Source organism: Ictalurus punctatus, chromosome 26 (assembly GCF_001660625.3).
Source record: "Ictalurus punctatus breed USDA103 chromosome 26, Coco_2.0, whole genome shotgun sequence".
NCBI lineage: Eukaryota > Metazoa > Chordata > Actinopteri > Siluriformes > Ictaluridae > Ictalurus > Ictalurus punctatus.
This window is the reverse complement of record NC_030441.2, coordinates 7727686-7747685: the sequence shown is the minus strand read 5'-3', so window position 1 is coordinate 7747685 and position 20000 is coordinate 7727686. Positions and strand designations below refer to the sequence as shown.

The 20000-nt window shown below is 41.9% G+C and overlaps 1 protein-coding gene across 1 annotated transcript in view; it reads right to left on the bottom strand.

The window, feature by feature from the left end:
• pros1 (protein S) overlaps positions 1-20000 on the bottom strand; it is a 32939-nt gene that overhangs the window by 12471 nt on the left and 468 nt on the right. The window contains exons 2-9 of the mRNA XM_017458120.3: positions 18235-18392; positions 14258-14282; positions 10751-10834; positions 10511-10633; positions 10229-10354; positions 7049-7177; positions 3795-4035; positions 3503-3695 (exon numbers count right to left, since the gene is read on the bottom strand). Coding sequence (XP_017313609.1) covers positions 3503-3695; positions 3795-4035; positions 7049-7177; positions 10229-10354; positions 10511-10633; positions 10751-10834; positions 14258-14282; positions 18235-18392 — 1079 coding nt within the window. The remainder of the gene's footprint in view (positions 1-3502; positions 3696-3794; positions 4036-7048; positions 7178-10228; positions 10355-10510; positions 10634-10750; positions 10835-14257; positions 14283-18234; positions 18393-20000) is intronic.

Sequence of the window (20000 nt, the reverse complement as noted above, 5' to 3'; positions counted from 1 at the left end):
TAAAATAAATAAATAAATAAACCAATCACATTCAATCTCATTTTCAACAGTAATTATCAGTAATTATTCTGATTAACCCCAAATAAAGATCTTCACATCTTCTTGGTTTCATCTGACTGCTGAAGCCATGGTCTGCAAAGAGCTGACAAAGCCTGTACGGTATCTCACTTATTGAAAGGAATTGACTCGGAGAGGGATATCATTTATTTTCCCAAAAATTAGATATACCATGGAACACCGTAAAGGTGTTCAACAAATAGAGAAAATGGAGCACCACATTGACATAACCAAAAACAGGACATCCCTCCAAAACTTACCAGGGAGGCTGCCAAGAGACCTACAGCAACATTAAAGAGCTGCAGGAATAACTGAGTACTGATTTACTCTCTGTATGTGATAATTTCTCATTCTTCACATGTCTGGGCTATGGGGTAGGGTGGCTAGAGGGAGGTCCTTTCTCACAAAACAAAATAGCCAAGCTCAACTAAACCACCCAAAATGATGTGGCAAAATGTGTTATGGTCTGATGAGACCAATTCCAAAAGGTATAATGATTCCAAATTCAAAAAGGTATGTTTGGTGCAAAAAAAAAAAAAAAAAAAAAGCAAAAAAACCCCCAAAACAACACACCAAAAGATCACCATACTCACAGTGAAGCATGGTGGTGGCAGCATTAGGATTTAGGGCTGTTTTCTTCAGTCAGAACAGGGGCTTTTATCAGGGTGGAGGGAATCATGAATAGCTACAAATACCAGTCGATTTTAGTGCAAAACCTTCAGGTATCTGCTAGTAAGCTGAAGATGAAAAGGAGTTCCACCTTTCAGCACGACAATGACCCAAAGTACACATCCAAATCAACAAAGGAACGGTTTAACCAAAAGAAGATCCATGTTTTTGAATGTCCTCGCCTGAGCCCAGACCTGAATCCAACTAAAGATCTGCAGGGTGACCTGAAACACGTTGTGATGCCCTTACAATCTGACAGATCTAGAATGTTTTTGCAAGAAAGAGTGGGAAAATTTTGCCAAGTCAAGATGTACCACGCTGAGACTCTGAATAATAATAAAATCAAAAGGTGCTTCAACAAAAGTATTAGTTTAGGGGTGTGCACACTTATGCAACAAGGTTACTGTAAGTTTATTTGTCTTCCTTTTTTCCCCCTAAAAAAGGGAAGCGAGTTTTTCCACTTGTAATTTCATTATAATTTCACACTGAGGATGGAAAAAGTTCTGACATATCTTGGTTTCATTTATTTACATAAAACCCCCACTCCCATTTTAACAGGGGTGTGTAGAATTTTTATATCCATTGTATATGCATTGCCAACAAGACCACACACACTTTCTGCCTTTCAGTCCCAACTCAAACACATCAGACCCATATTCCATACGGGGTGGGGGGGTTTATTCAGACATTTCTGGTTTTGTTATTTAATGTATGTTCTGTGCATATATCCACCTCAAATTTACACAGATAATTTCTTTTGACTTTGTGCCAAGTAAAAATATATGTATACATCAGCATAAATAAAAGATATGTTTTGAAATTTTAATTGGTTTTAATTGATGGGGGGGGGGGGGGGGGGGGCATTCGGATCACTGTATAATATTACATTGTTTCGCTACGTCTGGGCCAGGACGACTTGGCATCACTGAGGGAACGATGAATTCTTAATTATATCAGCAAATTCTAAAAGGGAAATGTCAGGACATCCGTCCATGAACTGAATCTCAAGAGAAAGTGGGTCATGCAGCAAGATAACGACCCTAAACACACAACTCGTTCTACCAAAGAATTTTTGTGGAAGTGAACAAAACATGAAGATTTCTGAGGACCTCAGAAAGAGAGTTGTTGAAGCTTATCAGGCTGGAAAAGGTTACAAAAACATCTCTTAAGAGTTTGGACTCCACCAATGCACAGTCAGACAGACTGCATACAAATGGAGGAAATTCAAGACCTTTGTTCCCTCCCCAGGAGTAATCTACCAGCAAAGATTACTCCAAGAGCAAAAAGTGTAATAGTTGACGAGGTCACAAAGGAACCCAGGGTAACTTCTAAGTAACTGAAGGCCTCTCTCACATTGGCTAATGTTAATGTTCACGAGTCCACCATCAGGAGAACACTGAACAACAATGGTGTGCATGGCAGAGTTCCAAGGAGAAAACCACTGCTCTCCAAAAATAACACTGCTGCCCTTCTGCAGTTTTCTAACAATCATGTGGACAAGCCAGAAGGCTACTGGAACAATATTTTGTGGATGGATGAGACCAAAATAGAACATTTTGGTTTAAATGAGAAGCGTTATGTTTGGAGAAAGGAAAACACTGCATTCCCGCATAAGAACCTTATCCCATCTGGGAAACATGGTGATGTCAGTATCATGGTTTGGGCCCGTTTTTTTGCATCTGGGCCTGGACTACTTTCCATCACTGATGGAACAATGAATTTTGAATTATACCAGTGAATTCTAAAGGAAAATATCCTGATATCTGTCCATGAACTGAATCTCAAAAGAAAGTGGGACATGCAGCAAGACAACGATCCTCAGCACACAAATCATTCTACCAAAAAATGGTTAAAGAAGAATAAAGACAAAGTCCTGACCTTAATCCAATAGAAATGTTGAGGAAGGACCTGAAGCAAGCAGTTCATGTGAGGAAACCCACCAACATCCCAGAGTTGAAGCTGTTAATTAAAAAATTTCCTCCAAGCCGATGTGCAGGACTTATCAACAGTTATCAGAAATGTTTAGTTGCAGTTTTTGCTTTACTGAAAGCAAAGGAGTTCACACGGTGGCTTAACGGTTAGCGCGTTTGCCTCACACATCCAGGGTTGAGGGGTTGATTCCTGCCAAGGCCCTGTGTGTGCAGAGTTTGCATGTTCTCCCCATGCTTCCGGGATTTCCTCCCGGTACTCTGGTTTCCTATTTTTTCTCTTTATCTACTTTTGGGTATTATTTAGATCATATTGATGCAGAAATATAGAAAATTCTTAAAAATTCTTATGGGTTCTCAAACTTTCAAGCACCACTCACCACTAAACAAGTCAAGTTCCAGACATAAACCAGTCAAAATTATTCTTTGACTGGTTTCTGATTTAGAAATTGTGAGTCCATCATGAGGGCTCTGGTAACATCTCACAGATGTAATTGCTGTTGTTGTTGTTCTTTCGTCTGCTCCCTTTAGGGGTCGCTACAGTGGTTCACATATTTGATTCGGCACAGGTTTTATGCAGGATGCCCTTCCTGACGTAACCCTCCCATTTTATCTGGGCTTGGGACCGGCAGTGAGTGCAACCCACAGTGGCTGGGGTCTCTGCCGGGGAATCATGGCGTCATTAGCCGCTAGACCACCAGGGAACTAAGTAATTATTAAATAACAAAAACCAAAGTGTCTGAATACCTATTTATCCTCACCGTCTGTGCACCTGCCTTCATCAGATATGTTGCATTTGGGTTTGGAACAATAAGGTAACCACTGCTGGAGCCTATATAAACACTCACCACATGCCATTGACCATCATTGATGGCTTTGCCTCCACTGGTGACCTTAACAGAGTGCTGGTTCTTGAACTGAACCTCAATGCGGCCACTCCTCAATCCCAGCATGAACCACGAGTCATCCAATGATTCAGCGTACAACATTACACCTTCTGGATCGAACGTCCGGAAGTCAAACTCAGCAGCAAACCTGTTGCTGAGAACAACATTTCAAAGAAGTTGTTATTCCTTCTAAAGGAATACTTTTTTCAGCAAACATGTCATGGTGCACTTCTAGAGCAAAGCAATCACTCACTTTCTGCTGTCTGGAAATCGAAAGTGCAGGTAGATCATAGGCTGGCCTGTGAACTGCTCTCCCAGGTAGAGTATCTCCCCGTACTTGTAGTCGTAGAGCCCGAGACATTCAGGGATTTTCTCACAGGAGCGCCCGTCCTCTGCCAGCTTCAGCCTCCCGCGTCCATCGCAGTGACAAGAGTAGCTGCCCACTGTGTTTACACACGCGCCCTCACATTTGTCCTGCTCACACTCGTCCACGTCTGCCCAACACACAATACACACACAGTCATCTGTCGTGTTTTTGTGGGGCAAATAAGTCTGAATTGAGTCAAGCAAGGGTGGCTGGTATAAAATGGACTAGTAGGGATCTAGACAGATTAATATAAGGTCAGTTTTGGCATCCACGTCAGATTATTTGTTGTTAATAAATGTCTTAAAGTGGATTATTTTGGATTTTTGTGGAACCAAGCGCAACAGCACCACTAATGGTCAACAAGTATAAATGCACATAAAGGAATGAAGATTAATGAAGGCTGGGGCTGATTTATTTTTAGCCCAGACTATAGATATGCGTGTCAGGTACACAAAGTGAAACACATACTAGATTTCCATTTGTGCTGGTATTTTTCAGCCAAAAAAAATGACACATAATAAGCAGTAATTGAGAAGAAATAGAATGGCAGGTGTGATGAACATGAATGAGGTGGAGTATGTCAGTATATCATACATTTCCCTCCAAAATCCATTTTGGAGGAGAAACTAAAAGTAGACTAAGCGCACATTGTTCAATCCCAACACAAATTACACAAAAGGACAGATTTTTAAGAGTTTTTTGAGCTGAACATAATCACGAGTGACAGCTGTTTAAGTAAATTGGGGTCCTCCACATTAGAATTGATTAGCAGACATATTATAGTCATATTGTTCATAAACCTCTGCATTTTTTGTACAATAAGTGAGGGACAAATTCTCCTGAGCCATTTGACACCAATTTTGTGAAGACTAATTTTGTCTCTAGGCATCATGGTTCTCACGATATGAGCTAAAACTGCTATAGTTTGTCTATCAGGCTGATTATGGTCATCCCTCTTGTATGAGTACAGGAAAGGAGTACTACATAATGGCCAAGTTTCACCTCTATCGCACCTACGGTTTGGTCTGCACAACCTTCCAACTGTCTTCCAAAATATTTTGCTACGTATTCCTAGAGTGGATATGAAGTCTACACACGCCTGTTAAAATGACAGGTTTCTGTGATATATATATATATATATATATATATATATTTAAACCAAGTTAAATCATGTCAGAACCTTTATCACCTTTATTATGAAATTCCAACATATAAATATCAATTGAGAAACACAAAAATGTTTTTTAGGGGAAAGAAATAGAAAAACAAATAACGTCCAATACACAGCTTGCATAAGTGTGCACACCCTTTTATAACTGTGTTCAGAATCAACCAATCACATTCAAACTCATGTTAAATCTTAATTAGAGTACACCTGCCATCAATTAAAGTGACTGATTACCCCCAAATATAGTACAGCTGTTCCTATAGGATTTTTCTGATATTTTCTAGGTAACATCCAACTGGAAAAGCCATGGGCCACAAAAAGCAGGTACGGGATCTCATTGTTGAAAAATATCAACCAGGAGAGGGTTACAAAAAAATTCCGAGGCATTGGACATACCATGGAACAGTATAAAGACAATAATCAACAAGTGGAGAAAATATGGCATGACCGTGACACTACTAAGAACAGGATGTCCCTCTAAATTTGATGAGAAGATGAGGAGAAAACTGGTCAGGGAGGCTGCCAAGAGGCCTACAGCAACATTAAAAGAATTACAGCAATTTCTGGCAAGTCCTGGTTGCTCCCTACATGTGACAATCTCCTGAATTCTTCATATCTCTGGGCTATGGGGTAGGGTGGCAAGACTAAAGCCTTTTTTAATTAAACATACATCCAATCTCCCAAAACCATGTGGAATAATGTGTTATGGACTGATGTGCCAAACCTTTTTGGCCATAATACCAAAAGATATGTTTAGCACAAAAAAACCAGAGCACATCACCAAAAGAACACCATCCTCATGGGGAAGCATGGAGGCAGCAGTATCATACTTTGGGTCTGTTTTTCTTCAGCTGGAACTGGGGCTTTAATCAGGGTGGAGGGAACAATGAACAGCTCCAAATACCAGTCAATTTTGCCGCGTTTAAGACTTCTGCTAAAACACTTAAGATGAAGAGGAATTTCAGCTTTCAGCATGACAACGAGCCAAAGCAAACCTCCAGATCGACAAAGGAACGACTTCACCAAAACAAGATGAAGGATTTGGAACGACCCGGTCAGAGTCCAGACCTAAATCCAATCAGAGATCTGCGGGGTGACCTGAAGAGCGCCGTGTACAGGAGACGCCCTTACAATCTGACAGAGTTGGAATACGTTTGTAAGAAAGCATGGGAAAACATTGCTAAGACAAGACTGATTGACTCTTACCCAAAACGATTGAAAGATTTCTGTGATCAAATCTAAAGCTGCTTCAAATAAGTATTAGTTTAGGGGTGTGCAACCAGGTTATTGTACATTTTTTTGATTGTGAAAACGATTAAAATGATTCTTATTGGGTTTAAAAAAAAAAAAAACTTTAATACGTTCAAACTCCACAGTAAAGTTAGAAAAGGTTCTGACATGATTTATCTTGGTTTCATCACAAAAGCCTGCCAGTTTAAGAGGGGCGTGTAGACTTTTTTTTATATCCACTGGATGGGAGGGGAAAAAAAACACAATGTGGAACTTCAGCCATAATTTCAGCCTGAAATAATGCTATGCAGGCTCGTCGATGTGGTTTCGACACTGTGGCTTACTGTAAATCTTTACACATAAACAATTACATACATGCGGCGCAGATTAATGCTGAAGCGTTACTGGGTCAGCCATCTTGATCAACCAAAAATACTGTTATTTCCCCATAGTGATATCTGATCTCTTTTCAGCCTGCTAGATCCCACCTCCCAAAGTTTAACAGCAGAGTTATCACCAAAAGGGTAGAGGTTATCTGGATAATAATATATGATTGCACTTTAAAATCAATGCCATTTTACAAAAGAAACATTTATTTAAAAACAGGTTTATGGAGCGTTGCTGTATCATTTGTAACTTTGGGGTGAGATGTGCTTCCATTATTTGCTACATTATAGCTCCGGTGCAAAACAAAACAAATATTTGTGCGTGCGTGTGAAAGAGTGAGTAACTGATCTCTTACCCTGGCACTCGTGAGACACGGAGTTGTACACGTATCCTGTAGGGCACTGGCACTTGTACGAGCCTGGAGCGTTGACACATCTGGACGGCTCTTTGCACTGGCTGGGGTGAAGCCTGCACTCGTTAATATCTGAGATGGAGATGATGAAAATATATATATATGCTGAAAGATATATTATATATATATATATATATATATCTTTCAGATATTATTTTATATAGGCATTATTTGCTGTTATGTGCACAACCCGTTCATGCTCACACTAACACACATTACCATGGGGCATTTGAGTTGTAAACAGGATCCATTAACGTGCAGCAGACATGCCGTGTGTTTACTGGAACCCTGAAGAGGTGCCTGGCCAAATGGAGGTCACTATTGTGCAAACGCTGTTATGCAATATAGATAAAGATCAGCTTTTAAATTTAATCTATATCCTGTGAGAACAAAACACCCACACAGAGAGTGTGAGTGTGTGTGTGTGTGTGTGTGTGTGTGTGTGTGTGTGTGTGTGTGTGTGTGTGCGCACACTGGCTGGGGGGTCTGCATTTGCATGTGTGATTGATCGAGATGTTTTCTTTTCCGTGGGTCCCTTGGTGTGTGTTGTCACACAGCTTGGTCGGAATCGTGTTTTGCTGTTACAGGAAAAATCCCAGCATTCTCAGAACAGCTGTTGAAACTCAGACCCAGCTGGCCGAGAGCTCAGAGTGAGAGAGAAGTCAACTGGATCAGAATTAGGACAGATTTGGCTCCTCGAAGGTGTTTTTTTTTTTTTTTAAGGATTTTTGTGGCCGTAAAATAATCGAGTAGCTCGTAGAAGAGTACTGGACAGTTTTTTTTTTGTATTGGAAAACATGGTTATTATTGTAACTTTTAGTACCGAGTCTTTTTTTTGTTTTGCTTTTTTAAACATCAGCCCCAACTGATTTTGAGTTATTAGATGTTGACTTAATGAACCATCATAAAACAATTTAAGCCCCGTTTCCCAAAAGCATTGTAAAGTCAAGATCATTTTACGAGGGGTGAGGGAGAAAAGAGGGGGGGATGGAGAAGAGAGAGAGGGGGGGGGGGGAGAGGAGAGGGGGGAAGAGGGAGAAGGGGGGGAGAGGGAGAAGAGAGAGAGAGAGAGAGAGAGAGGGGGCAAGAGGGAGGAGAGAGAGGAGGGGGGGCAAGAGGGAGAAGGGGGGAAGAGGGAGAAGAGAAAAAGAGAGAGAGATGGGAAAGAGAGGGGGGAAGAGGGAGAAGAGGGAGAGGGGGGAAGAGGGAGAGAGAAGGAGAGAGAGGAGAGGGGGGGAAGGAGGAGAGAGAGGAGAGGGGGGAAGAGGGAGAAGAGAGAGAGAGAGAGAGAGAGAGAGAGAGAGAGAGGGGGCAAGAGGGAGGAGAGAGAGGAGGGGGGGCAAGAGGGAGAAGGGGGGAAGAGGGAGAAGAGAAAAAGAGAGAGAGATGGGAAAGAGAGGGGGGAAGAGGGAGAAGCGGGGGAGGGGGGGGAAGAGGGAGAGAGAAAGAGAGAGAGGAGAGGGAGGGGGGAGAGGGAGAAGAGAGAGAGGGGGGAGGGAGGGGGGGAAGAGGGAGGGAGGGGGGGAAGAGGGAGAAGAGAGAGAGAGGGGAGGAAGAGGGAGAGAGAAAGAGAGAGAGGAGAGAGAGGGGAGGAAGAGGGAGAGAGAAAGAGAGAGAGGAGAGGGAGTGGGGGAGAAGAGAGAGAGAGAGGGGGGAAGAGGGAGAAGAGAGGGGAGGAAGACGGAGAGAGAAAGGGAGAGAGGGGGGGGGGGGAGAAGAGAGAGGGGGGGGGAATTCAATGTGACATTTGCTCTACAATTTACCAATGACCTTTGTACTGTAATGCTTTTGGGAAACTCCGCCCTGCTCAAATTTAGCCTCAATGAAACACATCTGGATACCAGGTTATGCATTTTAAGGGTTTTTTTTAGGTTACTTTCCATCTTTTATTTCTTTATTCTTTTTTATTTACTTTTAGTTTTGAAAACTATCCATTAGTTCATTAGGGGGCGAGCCGCACCTCCGGGGTTGGGGGTCCGATTCCCGCCTCTGCCGTGTGCGTGGAGTTTGCATGCTCTTCCTGTGCTTTGGGGGTTTTCTCTGGGTTCCACTTTCAACTCATCAGTCCACAGAACATTCTCCCAAAAGCTTTGAGGATCATCAAGGTGTGTTTTGACGAAATTCAGACGAGTCTTAATGTTCTTCAGGGTCTGCAGTGGTTTTCACCTCACCACTCTTCCATGGATGCCATTTGTCCCCAGTGTCTTTCTGATAGTGGAGTCATGAACAGTGACCTTTATTGATGCAAGAGAGGCCTGTAGGTCCTTTGATGTTGTTCTTGGCTCTTTTGTGACTTGCTGGATGAGTCGTTGCTGTGCTCTTGGAGGAATTTTGGAAGATCAGCCACTTCGGGGAAGGTTCACTACTGTGCCGAGTTTTTCCATTTGGAGATAAAGACTCTCTCTGTGGATCTTTGGAGTCTCGGAGCCTTTGAAATAGCTTTGTAACTCTTCCCAGACTGATGTATTTCAATCACCTTCTTCATCATCATTTCTGGAATTTCTTTCCATTCTGTCACTGTGTGTTACTGAGTAAGACCTTTTAACCAACTTCATGCTGTTTAAGTGTTGATGTGATTGAACAGGGTTTGCAGTGATCAGGTCTGGTTGTGTCTAGTCCACCATTATGAATGCAGTTTCATAGATTAAGGAAATTAGTAACTACGGGGGGCAAATACATTTTCACACAGGCCCAGTTACCATTGGATAACTTTTTTACTTCAATAAATAACATTATCATTTAAAAACTATATTTTGTGTTACTCAGGTTGCCTTTGTTTTATCTCAGATTTTGTTTTCATTTCCGAAACAGTTTAGTACGAGATACGCACAAAAACAGAAGAAATCAGGCAGATACTTTTTCACAGCACTGTATATGAATAGGTAACTCCAGAAAAAGGTAAAAAAGGTCAATATAAAAACAGAAGTATTTTTTTTTCTCTTGGAAATTTACTCAATTATATGAATGAATGCATAAATGACAAGATTACAATTACTCAAGTATTTTCCACTCCTTCTGTAACTCGCACACTAAGTCCACAATTAACTCATTTATTATTATAAAGATTACGCTACATTAATAAAGAAAGAAAATGCAAGCTTGATCTTATAAATGTGGTCTCACCGTTACATTGGGTCATGTCGTGCAGGTAATAACCACTATAACAAAAGCACTGGAAGCCCCCGAGTGTGTTCTGGCAGCCCTGCTTACAACCGGCGAGGAAACCCTGGTCCTTACACTCATCAATATCTGTAAGAAAATAACGGGTACCAATACTTTCATCAGCTGTTCTATTAAATAACTACCAAGACTAGCCAATAAAGGTTTAACTCATTAACAGTGACCAATGATTCTCTTTTAGACCACTTTCTTAATGAAAGGATCTAGTAAGTGTTATGTACCCACCCTCCTCACAGTGAAGCCCTTTCCATCCAGGTTTGCACACACAAGTATAGGCACCCAGACCATCAACACAGCGCTCGTATCCCTCCTTATAGCATGGCAGCGGCGAACACTGGTCACTGATCTCTGTAAATAACAGTAGAAACAAAAAGCTTAGTCGAACTTTACTTCTGAAGCATGTTTGGCAATTCCAGGCTTGCTGCAGTCATAGTTGTAGATGTGTATTCACAACAGATGACTAGCCTTTAACACAGGTGCGGAGGTCCTGAGAAATCACAGAACCTGAGTTCGGACTGGGGATGCCGACGCGATAGTACACCAGACACTCTGAAACACAAAAGGATGGACTTTTTTTTTTGTTATGTTTGCAATCATGTAAGTCATAGCACCATTAAAAGTGTCTTATAGAATCTTAAACCACAGCAGGGTTGCATTCTCAAATCTGATTGGTTTAGAAAGTGTTGATTAATTTTGTATAACAGTAGCTAAGTAAAATAATCATAATGATAATGAGTCTTTATTGGTCATGTATACATTGCAGCACACTGAAATTCTTTTCTTCGCATACCCCAGCATGTCAGGAAGTTGGGGTTAGAGCGCAGGGTCAGCCATGATACGGTGCCCCTGGAGCAGAGAGGGTAAAGGGCCTTGCTCAAGGGCCCAACAGTGGCAGCTTGGCAGTGCTGGGGCTTGAACCCCCGACCTTCCAATTGTACCCCAAAGCCTGACAGTACTGGGGCTAGAACTTCTGACCAGTCACTGATCAGTAACCCAGAGCCTTAAACGCCAAGCCACCACTGCCCCCAAATCATTTTCATATTAATATACTCATAATATGTTTCTGTAGCAACAAGTTATACAGAGGCTTGTATGGTGGATGCTCCATATAAACGGATTAAAACCCCCCCAAAAACGTTGTTATGGTGACATTTCTGTACAAATCTGTATTTATCCTTTAAAAGATGCAACAGATGTTTTTAGCATGTTTTTCTGAGGTTGTGTAATACTCATCGGTTTTTGCCTGATCACGCATACAAAAAACCTTCGGGAAAGTACCAGCGTGACTTATTCCTAGACTGCTCCAGTAGTTGTTAAGGAGGATAAGTCATGTAAAGAACTGCGAGTCTACCTGCGTGAGTCCAGCAAGCAAGACACCATTCACTTTCTTCATCTCTCTACCCCTTTTCTACCAGTCTTTGTCTGTTGTTGACATGCTAACGTGTCAACAGTTCATCCCTGTTGTTTACCATAGGCGCAAGCCGCGGAAAGCCATAGAAGAGCATGCAACTTAGACAACCTACACTCTCTGCAGGCGTCCTCAGCAGACTCCACTTGTTCTCGATCGGACTATGGAACTGCCAATCAGCCTTCAATAAGGCTGATTTCATTCCTGCCTTTGCCACCCACTCAGTGTGCTAGCTCTGAGACCTGGAACCGAGCAGAGAACACTGCAAAACCCACTGCCCTGTCCCCCAATTTCAACTTCTCACACACCACACACCCCACCAGGCGAGGGGGTGGTACAGGTTTGCTTCTCTCCAAAACATGGAAATTTACTTCCTCCAGGTCAACTGGGCAAGTTCAGCGAAGAGCTTGACATGCTGGTGTCCACCACCCTGGATGGAACTCCACTTGTGGTCCTTGGTGACTTCAACATCCACCTAGACAAACCACATGAAGCGGACTTTCTTGCTCTCCTGCCCATGTTTGACCTCAAGTAGCATCCCACCCAAGCAACTCACAAAGCCGCCAAACAACTGGAATTAAACACTACAACAGATATGTTCCACTGTAACATCTCTCTTGACAGAGCCCCAAACCTCCAGGCCAGCTTGCACATCACCCCCTAGCCCTTAGCTCTCGGAAGTTCTTCGTACAGCAGAACCGCAGAATTACTAAACTTTCCTCCTCTCTAGCCATCCTACAACCTGTCCTACCTCTTCTCACCTTCTTCGGGCCACCTCTCCCACACTACTACCTGCACTCACACACATCTTTAACACATCCCTCTCCACCGGCACCTTCTCTACCTCACTTAAGCAGGCCTGGGTTACCCCACTGTAAAGCAAAACACTTAACCCTACTGCTTTTGCCAACTACAGACCTGTCTCCCTCCTCCCTTTTCTGTTCAAAACCCCTGAAAGAGCTGTTTTCAATCAACTCTCCACTTTTCTCACACAGAACAACTTCCTGGACACCAAGCAGTCTGGATTCAAAAGCAGTCACTCGACAGAGACTGATCTGCTTTCCGTCACCGAAGTTTTACAACTCAACCTCAAGATCATCTGTCCTCAATTTACTTGACTTCTGCTGCCTTTGACAGTGTGAATCATCTGATCCTCCCGTCAACTCTCTCCGGTCTAGGCAACTCCGGAACGGCTCTGCGCTGGATGGAAACCTATCTTTCAGGCAGATCCTTCAAGGTATCATGGAGGGGAGGGGTGTCTGTATCTCAGCAACTCACAACTGGGGTTCCCCAGGGGCCAGTTATCGGTCCACTGCTCTTTTCTATTTATACTACACCTATGGGGCCTGTAATCGAGTCTCATGGTTTCTCAGATCACTTTTATACTGATGACACTCAGCACTATTTCTCCTTCCAGCCTGAAGATCCATCGATCACAGCACGCATGTCTGTCTGCCTGTCTGATATCTTGAACTGGATGAGGGAACGCCACCTTAACCTCAATTCGGCAAAAACAAAGCATCATCCCTGCCTGACCCTCAATCAACCACAATCTGACTGTACAGTTTGGCTCAACCACACTCAAGCCAACCAGGAAAGCCAGGAACCTTGGGGTGACTTTGATGACCACTTCAACTTTACAGACCACATTTGAACAACTGCATGGTCCTGTAGGTTCTGTATAACATCACGAAAATCAGACCCTCTTTCACTGATCATGCCACACAGCTACTAAAGTCTCGTTATCTCAAACTACGGCAATGCACTACTCTCGGGTCTCCTAGCCAGCTCCATCAAACCCCTTCAGATGATCCAGAATGCAGCAGCACGCCTCGTCTTCAACCAGACCAAGAGAACCCATGTCACACCACCCTTCATCTCCCTCCACTAGCTTCCTGTAGCCGCCCGCATCAAATTAAAGGTCTTGAGGCTTGCGTTCAAGACCTTGTCTGGAACAGCGCCCCCCCTACCTCAACACTCTCCTTAAAGTTTATGTTCCGTCCTGCAATCTGTGATCAGTTAATGTCTGATGCCTGGCAGTGCCTACTCAGAGACGCATGACGTCCCTTTCAAGAACCGTCAAACTGAGTTCATCCTGGTCATTACACCAGCTTTGGCAAGACTCTCTCATCTTAAGACCATTACAGTGTTAATGATTGTGTAAAGAGTTCAACATTTGCCCTTAGGCCCCCAGTATAAGTGAGGGATTTTTATTTCCCTCCAAGGGTTTTCTGTCCTTATCTCAATACAGAAAAATGTGCCGAATAAATGATTGTCTGTGGTAATCACACATACACTTTAGATGCAGTGGGTACAAATGAGATGAAGTCTAGCAAAAAGGCTGAAATATTCCTTTCGAGTATTAAATTAAAGATATTCATACTGTATGAGAGCAGTGATATCATTTTGACTTTTCTGTTATCACGAGAAATATAATTTCGTCAATAAACAATGACTCTTGGGTGAATAAGTCTATTTGTGTCAGTAGAAGATTTTACATTATGTTTGAAGAAATGTCTCAAAATGTTATATTTGCTACTGTTTGAGGACAGTTAATAACTTACCTGTATACTTGGGGTAGAAGTATTCCTAAAAATACAAAAAACAAATATTTTGTCAGTATAAACTCCCAGAAATCCCAGTTGCTTTTACACTAAGGCAGGTACTATTTAGTCAAAATGGTGGATTGGATATCAGAGAAGACATCGGATATCAGATCTTGTAAAACCAGCAACGATTGGACTATTTAGAAGAAATGTATTGTTGGACCTGGAAATGTTTACAAATAAAGAAATTTGATTGTTTTTTTTTCCCTTTTATTAGAATTGATTTTTATTATACTTTATTTTTATTATATATTTACAATGTAAGCGGGCAAATGTATTTAACTGTGAAGTGCTTCAGTGCTGACGAAACCAGTATCAGATCGGTATTGTTATCCGGCTGACACTCAACGTTTCAGAATCGGTATGTGACGTGTTCAAATCAAACATCAGCATGGAGAGGAATATGTGGTCTGAAGTGTGCCCTCATGGAAGCATGATTTTATACAGATGTTACTGTACTTTTAATACTTTTTGTAACATCAGTTTGTGTCATGACACCTCCAGGCCAGCAGACAGCCCTCTCCCATGAGTACTAACTGTCACTTCCTGTTCCTTGATCACTCCCTGTTTATGGACATAAGGACACATAAGGACAATCAAGTTCACAGTCAGGTCGTGAGGTCTTGCTTATTCATTTTGGTGCACAAGTTCAGTTTCCTGACGGATCTCTCTATGCACTGATCTTAAGATTTTACCCTTTTGATTCTGCCCTGGTCTTGGTTGTATTGTGAATATTCGGTGTTCTGACCCTCTGCTTGTTTTTTGATATTGCCTCCTGAACTGTGTGTGAAATTGTATTCCCCAGCACATGGAGCCTAAACCATCTCCTGAGTCTCCAGTGCTGTCAAAACACTGACACAGTAAACATGTTAAACACGGGAGATAGCGAGTTCAAAATCCAGGCTGGTGGGTGGGAATTGGCACATGACCAATTGGGGGGGAGTGGGCAAAACATAAAATTATCATAATAAATAAATAAATAAATAAATAATGCAACTGATAAGTATACAGTGAACACCCCCCCCCCTTTCCTGGTTCCTGTGTTGGAACCTTTTTCTCTTTTTTCCCCTTACCATTTGTGCATTCCTGTGTCTCCCCGAACGCCATTGGCGTGCATTTACACACCTTCCTAAACAACATTAGCCCGTATTCCAATGACTTCCTGAAAACCATATATGGACTTGTTCCTGTCCTACATTGATATGCTTCCTGTTTTATGCAAATATGCCCTTCCACCTATCCAATCAATAGTTAACCCATTGTCTCTGCTGTGTGTCAAGCATGATCTATACTCTGCCTTTCCTGGAATAAAGAGAGATCTTGCCATTTGAACTTTGTGTTTCGTGGTGTCATTTGGCAAACTCTCCCAAGGCCTTGGTGTGGGAAGTGTATAGCGGGACGAGGGCGCGTTCTTTTTGTGTACGTTCTCGTTCTGTTTTCCTAACACCGCAACCCTCGATTTTCAAATCCTAACAGTAAGCATATTAAGGAAAAAAATTTTTGGAGGGTAAATCATAGTTACACCACATGATACTTTTAAGACCGTGGCCAATTAATATTTTATCATTGAAAAAGGGATAAAGTCACATAGTTGCATATTTTACAGTCATGTGAAAAAATAAGTACACCCCATGGAATTATTTATTTATTTATTTTTACATATTTGGACACGCAAACATTTGATCATATTAATAAAAGTTATACACTATCAAATGAGCCAAAAAAAATCCATCATACCAAGCTCTAAAGAGTTCTGTAAGGCCTTCAGAAAAAGGTTGTGGATATCTATGAGTCTGGCAAGGGATTTAAAAACATCTCCAAATTATTTGAAATACATCGTTCCACTGTAAGGAACATCATCTACAAACGGAACAGATTTCAAACGACTGCCAATTTGTCCAGAACTGTCCGTCCCAGTAAATTCAGCCCAAGAGCAGACCGTCTGATGGAAAAAGAAGTCTCCGAGAACCCCAAAATTTCATCACCGGATCTGCGAGTAAGTCTTGCGACTGTTGGTGTCAAAGTGCATGCTTCTACAATCAGAATGAGATTGCACAAATTTGACCTGCATGTGAGGCGTGTCGGGAAAAAGTCTCTGCTGTCTAAAAAGAGCATTAAAGCAAGACTACAGTTTGCCAATGAGCATATAGGTAAAGACCAGGCCTTTTGGAATAATGTGCTCTGGACAGACGAATCAAAGATGGAGTTGTTTGGCCACAGTAACAGCAGACATGTTTGGCGCAGGCCAAAGACAGCTTTTCAGGAGAAGCTCCTCATACCAACCGTGAAGCACGGTGGTGGAAATGTTATGGTTTGGGGTTTCTTCTCTGCCTCAGGGACCGGAGAGTTTGCATTCATTAATTCATCTATGAATTCTGCATCATATCAAAGAGTGCTTGAAGATAACGTGAGGCCCTCTGTCCGAAAGTCCAAGTTGAACTGAAAGTGGACCTTTCAACAGGATAATGAGAAAGCACGCTAGCAAATCCACTAAGGAACGGCTCAAAAAGAAGAAATGGAGGGTTATGGAATGGCCTCGTCGAAGCCCGGATTTGAATCCCATTGAAATGTTGTGGGGGAATTTGAAATGGACAGTACGTGCAAGACAACCCTCAAACATCATGCAGCTGAATACTGTATGGAAGAGTGGTCAAAAATTCCAACAAGCCGATGTCAGAGACTGCTGGATAATTATGCAAGACACCTTCAAGGAGTTATTTCTGCTATAGGGGGCAATACTTGCTTCTGAAACCAAGGGTGTACTTACTTTTCCCAGAAGAATATCATATTTATTGATATTTCTGTTGAATAAATGATTGAAAAAGCTCATTTTCCTTGTGGTTTTTTTCAAGTATATCAACTTTATTAATAGGCACTGTTTCAAATATGATCAAATGTTTGCTTGTTCAAATATGTCAAACCAACAATCTCCATGGGGAGTACTTTTTTTCTCTCCACATGACCGAATACAAACACACTCACCGGCTTCTTTAATAGGAACACCTGTGTATACCTGTCCATTCATGCAATTATCAGCCAGTCATGCAGCAGCAGCAGCAGCACAAGAGCTTCCGTTAATGTTCAAATAAAACATCAGAATGGGGAAAACATACGATCTCGGTGACTCTGACCATGGCATGGTTGTTGGTACCAGACTAGTGGTTTGAGTATTTCAGAAACTGCTGATCTGGGATTTTCACAAAACAGTCTCTAGAGTTTACACAGGAATAAAAAGACCATCATGTAAGCAGCATTGCTGCAGGAAGAAATGCCTTGTTAATGAAAGAGGAGAATGTCCAAACTAGTTTGAGCTGATAGCAAGGCCACTGTGGTGAGCAGAAAAGCGTGTCAGAATACACACCATGTCAAACCGTGAGGCAGATGTGCTACAACAGCGGAAAACTACACTGGGATCTAGTCCTGTCAGCCAAGAACAAGAATCTGAGGTCACAGTGAGGTTACACAGAGTTTTAAAAGATTAAGAGTAGAAAAAGACTATGGGACATTTTTCCTATCTTCATCTGTCCATTTTTGGAGAACCTTTGCACAAAGCTTTGCGTGTCATCCAATCAGCTTTGACCAGGGGTATGCCCTATGTTTGTATTTCCAACGGCCTACAATCCACTGCTGTTTTGACCCACTGGTCACATGACCTACACATATCAACAGAACAACATGTCATACATTTGGACAAGGTCAGTGATCTGATGAGAAAGATAAAGAGCATTTTATTGACAAATGGCCATAGTGTGGAGTCAGTGACATGACGCAGTACACAAACCACACATATAGTTGATCATTTATGTTACAGGTGAAGAAGGTTAAGGCTTTAGGTCAGGTTTAACCCACTCCTAAATGATGCAGCTCAGATTAAGGTTTAGCTAAAGCAGGGTCCTAATGGCATTTACATAAAGTCAAAAATCAAAGCTAGCTACCGTCTCAGGGACGTTCTCGAAGATCTCCCGTGCCTCCTCTTTACTGCACAGCTCTTCAACACACTCTCGCTCCAAATTTCCCGCCTTGAGCTCTTCGGGAATTGCGTTTGCTCGCCGGTGCCGTATGAGAAACTGGGACGCCGTGTTCTGTAGGAGGACTTAAAGAACCAGAGGGGGGAAAAAAAAGATTGTACACCTGTACCAACATGATAGATCAGGGTTCTTCAAATCTGAACCCTCGAGGTCCACTGTCCTGCAGAGTTTAACTGCATCCATCCTAATCAAACACACCTGAACAAGCTAACCAAGGTCTTCAGGATTACTAGCCAGCTACAGGCAGGTGAGTTTGGAGGTTGGAGCTAAACTCTGCAGAGTTGGAGAACCCTGTGATCGATCACGCTTCACTGTTGTCACAATATCAAATGTAGTAATATTTTAGACCTCATTGACAAGGATAAGCTATTATATCATAAACACTCAAACATAATTACTGTAAAATACTGATCATTTTAATGATTTGTTATGCTTATATTACATCTGTTCATTTCTCAAAATGCAAGAATAAAGTAGGCTTTTCTCCAGATTTCTACTAGCCCTAACTCTGTAACCAGTGGAATCTCACGCTAAATTTTTTACAGCAGAATGCTACTATAGAGGAATTATTTCCGTGAAAATTTCAGGTTCGTATCCCGTCTCTCACCTGAGATATTCAACCAGAAACTGAGGGGAAATAAAATAAAATAAAAAAAAAAAAAAAAAAAAAAAAAACTACACACACACACACACACACACACACACACACCTTATGAAATCCATGACATTGTTTTTGGTTGTTTTTTTAATTTATTTTTTTAAAATTTATTTTACAGACTTGGATTTTGTACAGGATCTTAGGTTGGTGTGACAGTATAGTGGAAGAGAGAGGGAGAGTGGAAAGAAAGAATGAAGGAAGGTTATGAATCATAACAGAAAAGGAAGGAGAGAGAGAGAGAGAGAGAGAGAGAGAGAGAGAGAGAGAGAGAGGATGGATGGGTGAGATCCAGTTTACTGATCACAGGGCAGATAGATAGATAGATAAATAGATAGAGAGGCAGACAGACAAATAGGCAGGCAGACAGACAGGTAAACAGACACATGGAGAGGCAGGCAGACAGAGATAGATATATAGAAACAGACATACAGAGATAGATAGATAGATAGATAGATAGATAGATAGACAGACAGACACAGATATATATATATATATATATAGATAGATAGATAGATAGATAGAAACAACATACAGAAAGAGATAGATAGATAGATAGAAAGACAGAGACAGATAGATAGAGAGGCAGACAGAGTTCGATAGATAGACAGACAGACAGACAGAGTTCGATAGATAGAGAGAGAGACAGACAGAGTTAGGATGGTAAAGAAGTGAGTAAAGTGCGTAGTCTGCGTTCAGCTGTAACCGGATTAAACGGGTCCGCAGGGATTAAGATCTGCACGTGCTTCCGGTAAAAGTGCTGTTCCTAAACCAGATTTCTGTTCAGCAGCAACAAATCACAAGCAACACCAACAAACTGTCGATAATGTCGCTTTAAACTAGTTTAAATCCTGCTGCTAGAATCAACACGGCACCCTACCGAATCTAACGGGCCCCGGGGTGTTTCATCACATTCACATGAGAAATCCGGCAAAGCGGTACAAGATATAAACAATAAACACCAACCGACACCGTGAACAACAGGCGCGCGCGTGTGTCTGAGTATGTGTGCTGGACT